Raw genomic sequence first — 8,934 nt, 5'->3', positions numbered from 1 at the left:
CTGGGGATAAAGCAAGAGCTGGATGTTAGAGCAGCTGAAGACAGAAGAGCCTGGCAATTGGGTGTTGCAAGCTCACCCAGCGCAGTGGTGGCCAAGTATCCCTCTCCTCCTTGGCCACTGAGCTCTTTTAGTTAAAATGGGACAGGACCACGATTTGGCATTGCTGTAGCTATTGTGAAATGCTAGAGGGAGCAACCATGCTTATACACAATTGCAGCCCAGGTTGTCTGCTTGTGCCTGGCTAAGAAGCAGGGCCGAGGTACTGGTGACCACAGATGGGCACACACTCTTCCAAGACAACTGCCAGATGGGAAGGGGGAACAAAAGCCAAAGCAATGCATGTTTTCACATCGCTGCTGTCCAGAGCGCACCCACGTTGCACTCGGCAAAGGCTCCTGCACTTACGGCCTCAGCACTTTGCATGTTTGCATTGCGACGTAAAAACAGGATGAATCCTGAAAGAGGAGCTCTCTTCCTGACTTAGTCTGACGGGAACAGGCTCACCATGCCTCTGTTAAGGGTTGGCAACCTCAGTTACAAACACTTCCTTGCAATTCATGCATATATCCTATCATTTTCACATCCCCAGATTCCAAGAGTGAACTTCTTTTTTTTTGGGTGATGCTGACCTATCTGAACAGTCACTCGCATATGAAGGCAGGTGAGCAGGGTGTAGGTTCTGCGCTAAGGAGGGATTCGTTGCCTCTAACATCATACGCCTATCGCATAGGCGTCTCTGTGGGAGCTCAGTCCGCTGGGTTCCCTTGCCAGCACTGGAATTTCGGATATGATCCCTAGGAACAGGCATGGGCTTTGGGGAGAGCTGATTCACACCAGGGCTGCCATCATGTGGGGTGTTTAACATGATTTGTAGATGGATATTTTTAGTCAGATTAATGCTACCTGTACACTCAGTGTCAGTACACCTGAGGAGCACTGCTGAAATACCTCTAATAGCTCCAGGAAGTGAAGGACCCATCAAAAACAGAGATGTTCATGTATGAACAAGGATGCTCACATAGAGCTATGCTTGGTGCCTGCTGGTGAGACTGACAGGTTTCCTTTAGGGATCCAACTAGTTAGGAATATTTTGACAAAGGCATTTCAAAACCTTACCTGACTGGCAAAGAAATGACCAATGATTTTAACGATGACCTCCTCGTTCTCATCTGGGGTTTGGTCTCGTGGCACAATGACTTCTGCACTAGTTAAATTTTGCAGTTCATTCACCTGAACCAAAGAAAGATTCCTCATTTTTGTGCAGCTTTTCTTGGAAGGGCTAAAATCCCATTTTCTACATCTTCCCACCCTTGACTAGCTGTGCTGCAGCACCAGGCATCCCCCACACTCAGCTCCCACGACTGGCTGCCAAGGGTCTGACACTGCGCCACCTCAATGACCATCATCACCCAACAAGAGCCACCATCAGCTCTAGACCTGACCACAGCAAGGATCTGCTGCTCAAAACAGCCTCTGAATGTAGCATGCTTGAAGTGCTCTCTGGAGATGGCAGGGCAATTGCTTGGCTCTGGTGTTCCTCTGCCCCAGAAGCTAAACTGCTGTCATAGCTGAATGTGTAAGCCCATGGCTGTCTGCAGTCCTGGCCCACCCCGACATACCGTTTTGCCACCTTTGCCTATCACACGGCCAGCTGCAAAGGAAGGCACCTTGATGTGGGCTTCAAGCTTCACCTCTTCCTTCGGGTTAAAAAAGTTTTCTTCTTTCAGTTTCCCAAATATCCGCCCTTGGGCCTGCAGGAGGAGGAGACGAGACAAATGCCTGAGTGGTAGAGAAGAGCCGCCGGGCCATGCTCCCTGCAAGAGGACACATAAATCCCCTGCCCCCATGCTGCTTGCAGACCCAGTGGGACTACATGGTGGCTGAGCTTGGCTCACCACAGCTGGAGCTAGACACTAAACCTGCTCTTCCCGTTGTGCCAAGCATGTTGAACCTGGCTCTGCAGCCAGGCCCAGGGGAGCAAGGAGTTTTCCTTGCCTAACAGGGAGCACCCAGAAGCAGCTACTGAGCAACTTGGCCTCACTGCTTTGGCGTCCTTTCCAGCCCTGACATCTCACAGCTGCGTCCTCTAGACCCACAACTGCCTGCAGGCCTAGGTCTGCAGTTTCAAAAGCAACATTGCAAGTGCTAGTGCGCAGCAGAGTGCATCTTTCACCTTTGTGTATCTTTCACCTTTGTGCTGCTTCTGGCCACAGGTGCCCTACTTGTGGCACCAGCACCTAGGAAAGGCACTCTTGCAGGCATGGCTGCCTTCCCACGGTGGCTCTCCCTGCTGCCTCTGCTCTGGCAGAGGGCAGCTGAACCTGGGCTGGTAACACGCCATCAATGGGAGGGGTTGCTCTGCAGTACCCCTTGGTCCTCCTCCTTGCCCCAGCCATGCTCTGTGCCAGGGCATCCAGCCTGTGGCCCCAAACACACCCTGCAGCCAGCTCACCTTGAACTGAGCCTCAGGCGGCCCTGTGATGACAACCATCCGCTCGCTGGCCTCAGGGCCTTCTGCTGGCGCGATCTGTGAACCATAGGGGAAGCGGAGCATGAGTGGCCTGGCTTTGACATAAGTATCCCTCCCAGGACATTCCCCATACAGGATGCACCTCCAGACAGGGGTGTTCCCCCATACAGCAGGGCTTTGTGCTCAGCAAGGATGGAGGGACAATTTGGTGAAGAGCAGGCTCTGTGAGCTGCCTTTTAGTCTTTGGGCTTGCTTTATGCAGTCTTGGGGTTTTTGTTTGTGTTTTTTTTCAAGCTGCCACAGCTGTTGCCCTCATTTCCCAATACAGTGAGGGCTCCTGTTCCTCCTGGAGGGTTTGAATGGGTTGCTACTCCCCCAAGAGTGTTTGCATAAGCAGATTTGTGGGGGGGGACCCCACACCTCTGCAAGAAGGGGAGGGAGAACCCAGCAGCATTTTGCATGCCACCACTGCCTAAATATGGGAAGATCTGCAAGCTGGCTCATGATTCATGCTCGCAGGCCTCTTCCCAAGCTGACTCAGGCGTCTCACATGTGACACAGCTGCAGGGCCCCTTCCTCCAGTGGCCTCCTACAATGTTGGCCCAGGCCTGCCTGCACCCTGAGTAACCGCCCAAGGACAGATGCTGTCTCCAGGCACACCGCCCCACAGGCACGCACAAAAGGGCTCAGGGTTGTGGTTGCACCCACCATAAGTGCTTCACTTCAGCCCACAAGGCTGATGCCCACCTGGCCAACTCCAGGAGCTCCAAAACCAAAAAGGCAGTGAGGGGATAGGCCTGCTAAATGTTACACTCAGGGCTGCAGTGCAATGCTGCGAGCAGGGACTGTGCCTGGGAGGCAATGTGTAGGAGATGGCAGCAGCACCATAGGACCCGGCTGCTTTCCAGGACTGGTTTGACCAGATCCTGCAGACACCCTCCTGGGAGCAGCACCTGATGAGGGAGGTGACTACAGGACTGGCAGCACCTGGGTACTATGGACCCCTCCACCATATACCTACCAGTTTGGTGAGTTCAGGCATCCCAACCGTCTGCTGCACACCAGGAAAGCATGCACATGTCCAACTTTGCAAAGTTAATGCAAATTTAGCATCATGCATGGACACCCATTCAACTTCCACTGGCATTGCAGGGGAGGGACAATGGGGATGAAGCAAACGGGGCTCCCTAAGAGCTGTTAAGTTAAGCTAAGTAAGGAGCAGTTCCTTGTGCATGCTTCTTGCGCTGCCCATCTGGAAAGGAGTCATGGCCTTCCAAACAGAGCCATCTCTCTACCAGACAACAGGGACACATGATCTGGTGGACACTAGCTAATCATGACAAGCTATTTTTGTCCTCTGAGTGATCATTCTCTTGCTAAAGGATCCCAGGAAAGTTGGAAGGATGAATCAGCTTAATGTCACCTTTGGCACATGTCCAGACTTAACGAGCCATTTCCGTTCAGTTGAGAGTTTATAATTGTGTGCTAGGAGGCAACACACAACTGCATGGAGAAAACCTGAATGTCCTGCATTTCCCTCCCTGCTGTGGGAAGACACATTTATTGCCTCCCACCTCCAGCAAGCAGGGAACTGCAAAGCTTGCAGCGAGCCAGGGATGAGGAGGTGGTGGGTCCCCAGCATAAGCACCTCTTTGCTACCATCATTTTATCACACTCAGAAGCAGAAAGATGAAACTGAGGCACAAACCCCTGGAGATGACTAATGAGGGGAGGAGTGGAAACAGACAGTGCCTGTAGTTTGGGGTACCAACACAATGTGGAGATGGAGGAGGCCCTGAGGGCCAAGAAGCACCCAATGCTCTACTTACTTACCTTGATGGAAGCCCCAGCAAATCTCGCAAGCTGTTTAATGTGTTGACCCTTCTTCCCAATGATGGCCCCCACTGCTTGTGTTGGGATGAACAAATTCACAACCTCCTGCTCCGGGAGCTGGGAGATATGCAGAAGAGTGAGATGTTTCAGAGGAACAACTGGAAAGGACAGTGTTTCTCATCTTACAAGCAGGCAGGGCTCTGTGTGCTCCTTTGGCTCATGTGATTGCTCTCTGAAGGAGCAGCTGGACCAACAAGGTCCAGCACATCTGTCCTCCAAATTGCCAAAGGGCACCCATGCTCCCGAGGGACTCAGTCTCCCTTGGGCAAGCCTTTTCAGACAGGTGCCAATGCACAGAGCTCTGCTCAGGTGCCCACAGTGCTGAATTTGCCTGTTTTAGGGGACAAATAGACGCACATGTACAGATAGGAGTGGGGTGCCTGCAAGCACTGCCACAAAGGTCAGAGGCATGGCTCTGTCTCTGCTTGGCACTGGAGCCGCAACTGCAGACACACTGTTGCGTCACCGTTTTGGCCCCTTCCGTCACACAACCAAGAAGGTGCCCAACTGAAAACATGGTTCAATGCATGCAGCGGAAAGCACATTTCTTCCCTTAATAAGTCAGGCCTCGATCTGAGTCTGGCTTGATCGTAACGGAATCCTTCACCAGCCCTAGGAAAGCTGCTGGTCCCACTGTGCCACAGGACACGTGCCCTGGCCCCGATCCACAACACACAGCCCCAGGCTGTCCTGCCTCAGCTCTCTGCTGGCAGGCAAGCCACTCGCTGTGCATAAGGGCTCCACTAGGCCATGGGCACTTTTTTCAGGAATCCCGCAACACATGCTCAGATCATAAAATGACAGCATCACCAGGGCCCCGACCAGCGAGGGCTGCTGGCTGTGAGGCCATGCCTGATGCCGCAGAGCCTGCGACGCAAACAGTCAGCTGCTCTGCTGCAGGGTGGACGCTGTGCCCAGCATTGACATCTGTGCGCTGTCTCCGTCACCACCCGCTAGCTGGGCTTTAGCAACATGGGCAGTGCGGTCCTGCGGCTGGTTGGTGGTGACCTGCGGTGACTGCACCAGCCATGAGGCAGGAGGATGGGCTGGAGGCATTGGTGGTGGCTGAGACCCCCAGCATGTCTGAAGACCTGGCAACCCCTTGCTGCTGTTTGAGGCACATAGAGAGAAAAGCAGTAATTAAGGGTTATGCACGTGCAGGGGAAAGGGAGCCCAGAGTTTCATCTCCATTTTGCTCTTCCAGAACCAGACAGAACATGACACTAAGCCAAAGTGAAGGAGCAGCAAAGCCACTTCTCCTGCTTTACATTTTGCAGAGTCTGGACCTCTGTACATCCACGCCTCCTGCCAAGCATGTCTCCTCCAGGAAGCATCCAGCTGAAGGACTGTTGCCTCCAGGCCCCCTTGCTGCCCCGTGCCAAACCCCAGCTCAGGGATGGGCCTTCTGCCCAGCTCCACCCCACATCATAGGTACAAGCTCTCAAGGACATGGCTTTCAGCTGGCGTAAGAGCTCCTGTATGAAAAGACCATCTTCGCCACCCCATCCCAGTCAAAAGCTATTCAGGCTACGGGCTTCCAAACAGGCCTTGAGGTACATCAGCCACGCTACTAGAAGCACATGGTTTCCAGGTGTGAATGCCTCTGCCTCAGTGCCTACATACAGCAAGCCCTGTGCTGAGCACTGCAGGCTCAGGACCCCACAGGGAGGGTGCTGGCTGCACACCTGCAGCGTGGAATGGATGAGTGGGTTTAAAGCGGTCTTTGTGTGTAACATCTAGGGGCTAACATGTTGCCAGAGGGACATCTGTCCATCTGCAGTCTGACCACTCAAAACTGGAGGTAAAGCAGGGGAAAGGAGGTAGGCTGGCTAAGAGGCAGTGGGCAGCAGGCCCTGCCACCACAGCTAACTCGCCCATTGGGCTGGCCCTCAGCCCTTCACTGCTCCAGCAGCACCCAAGGAACTGCATGCTGGGAGCCCCATAAGACTGCTCTACATGCCAGCACCCCTGCAAGCAGCACCCCCAGAAGCTTAGGACAGCCCAACCAGAGGTCTGCTCCTTATCTGACTGAAGAAGAAAAAGGGCTGAAAATGTACCATGAAGAAGGGAAGGGGAAACCAGTCCCCAGCAGCTTCACCTGTGAGATGGGCTGAGGAGAGCGTGTGCTTGCAAGGCTGTGAGCAAGGAGAATGCGCAGTTGCCAGGAGGTGTTCAGAGCTGGCCACTGGCTTCCAGGGTAATTCGCCCCCAAGGTGCAGAAGCACCGCAGCCCTGGATGGCGGGGGGAAGCACTGTGCAAAGCCAAGGCCTGCGCTAGAGCCAAGCAGGGTGCAGCGTGCCGGCCGGCAGGGGGAGGCTGGGGCACTTACGAGGTGCTGATGTGGGAATGCGCCAACTGGGGAGGCTCCATATAGACCTGAGAGGTATGCTGAGGAGCTCTACGGCAGGAGAGAAAATGAGAATCAGTGTGACTTCCCTGGCAAGTTCTAGCCCACTCCTCTGACAGCCAAGCCCAGTCCAAGAAGGACAGCATGTGGATGCCATTCTGGAGCCCAGCGGCCTTTGTGAGCCCAGTGGGGACACAGAGATGCCCCTCAGCCCATGAAATGTCACCCTCTGGACCATGGGTGCAAAGAAGAGGCTCTTAGAGGCAAGGTTGCAGAGCTGGCAGCCCTGTTCCAGCATCCTCTCCTCTGAGTGCAATGGCACTGCGAGGTGGAACTGGACTCACAGTTGCCTCCAGTCCCATGACGTTGCTTTTTTTTTCCAGCTGTTCTCTCACCCTGTCCTGCTAGAATTTGTAGCAGAAAACATTACAGGCTCCAGCCCCACCACACACCAGCATCTACACACTGGCACTTGCATTTTGGCATGCACATCTTGGCAAAAGTAAGACTTTGTTCTTACTTGTGCCACCAAAAGGAAAGAAAGAGGAAGAAAACCCTGCATAGCTGAAGATGACCCATGCACAACTGCCAGCATCCCTGCACAGCGGACAAAGAGAGCGACTCCTGCCTGTGTGGCTGAAAAGGCCTTTTGGATCAACAGCCCCACCGAAAAACTGAAAATGTTTTGTAACCAGTGTCAGCCCTCGATGGAAAAGGCGGTGTTTCACCCTGCCTGTCCTCGAAGGGAAGAAAAACATATTTGGGGTGAACTGAGCAAAAATATTTGTTCAGTAAAGGCAAAAAAAAAAAAAGAAAAAGAAAAAGACTGCACATGAAGACCTTCAGTTTTCATTTTGAATTCATAATCCCAGTCCCAGTTTTTTTTGCCAGGACTACTTGTGAATGGGAATTCTGGTCACCTCCAAACTGGAGTCTGGCCACTCCAGACAAGGCTGTTTGTCTATGAAATTTGTACTGGTTCTTGCTAGTAGATGTCTGTCATTGGCTGAACTGAAGGAGCCACACCGTGTGGCACATAGAAGGCCCACAGCAGACAGATAGAGATCCCAGCAGGATCAGGGTGGGGTGCTGCCCAATGGGAAGCAGCCTCACAGCAGTGTCATCTTGGTGATCTTGGGAGGTCACATGCAGGGATGTGATGATGGGGGCATTCATTCAGACATCAAGAGGGATCCTGTGTGCAGTGAGGCCTGGGGGAAAATGATGAGAGATACTGAAGGTCTTGTGAAGGTACAAGAGCCTGAGCACAGGACAAAGATGGAGGTGAATATTTGACCCATGGACCACGGTGAAGCACCCAAGCCTGGAGGAGGGAAAGGAGCATCTGGGCAGCGCTTTGCTCCACTCCAGACTGGTTAGAGCCTCAGCACTGCAGGGACTCTGCCTGAAGCTTTCGGGACCCTTTGAAGGAGTGAAAACACAGACTAAAGAAAATGTTCTCTCAAGAGCTGGTTGAGGTACCCAGGCTGGAAATAAGGAGAAAACAGTGTATCTCTGCACAGACAAAAGCAGGGGGTAAGGCTCCAGCATCCTGGAGGGCCAGAGTGCATGACAAGGAAGATGAAAATGTCAGCAAAAATCTGAAGGGGGTCCTGGAAGAGCTTCAGAAATCAGACCTGGGCTGAGGGGCCTGGCTGGTATGGCTGTGCCTGCTCAGACGGCAGACAGACCGCCTCCCGCCAGCAATGGTGCCTGCAGCTGCTGCTCAGGAGGACAGGGACTCCTCGTGGGAACCTCCTCTGGGAGACCTGGTCAGGACATTACCACACCAACTGCCCCCATCTAATCACTGCTGCAGAGAGGTAGGAAAAGATCTCAGAAGGGCTCAGGAGGAAACATGACAACGGACACAGGACCAGACGCTGCAGCCAGGGGGACAGCCCCAGAGGTGAGGGCCTTGGAGTAGCCAGGACTAATGGGGATTCATCTCTGGGGCTATGGCATGTGCCAAATGGTATCTAGGGCTCTCTGCATCACAGACACTCAGAAACTCAAGGGAATTCATATCTATTAAAAACCACGGACAGCAGAGCTGGTGGCTTTTATTGGCATGCTAACTCCTGCTGGGGATTAGGAGCGGGTTCCTAGGCTGACTCAGTATCCTCAATGCAGACGCAAGTGTCTACACATTAACATCCAAACACATGACTGAGGCAGTCTGAGTCTGAATGTGTACACGTGCTCTCAGCAATTTCATAGCCA

The 8,934-nt window shown here is 53.2% G+C and overlaps 1 protein-coding gene across 2 annotated transcripts in view; it reads right to left on the bottom strand.

Annotated features, from left to right (window-relative positions):
• The window catches only part of IGF2BP2 (insulin like growth factor 2 mRNA binding protein 2), a 74,379-nt gene that overhangs the window by 1,968 nt on the left and 63,477 nt on the right, over positions 1-8,934 (bottom strand). The window contains exons 11-15 of one of the 2 annotated variants that reach the window (XM_062582216.1): positions 6,694-6,762; positions 4,304-4,420; positions 2,453-2,527; positions 1,620-1,751; positions 1,117-1,230 (exon numbers count right to left, since the gene is read on the bottom strand). In XM_062582216.1, the coding sequence (XP_062438200.1) occupies positions 1,117-1,230; positions 1,620-1,751; positions 2,453-2,527; positions 4,304-4,420; positions 6,694-6,762 (507 nt within the window). The remainder of the gene's footprint in view (positions 1-1,116; positions 1,231-1,619; positions 1,752-2,452; positions 2,528-4,303; positions 4,421-6,693; positions 6,763-8,934) is intronic. The other variant, XM_062582217.1, reaches the window with a different exon arrangement.

The sequence above is a fragment of the Rhea pennata genome, chromosome 9 (genome assembly GCF_028389875.1).
Source record: "Rhea pennata isolate bPtePen1 chromosome 9, bPtePen1.pri, whole genome shotgun sequence".
NCBI lineage: Eukaryota > Metazoa > Chordata > Aves > Rheiformes > Rheidae > Rhea > Rhea pennata.
This window is presented reverse-complemented; position numbering and strand designations above follow the sequence as displayed.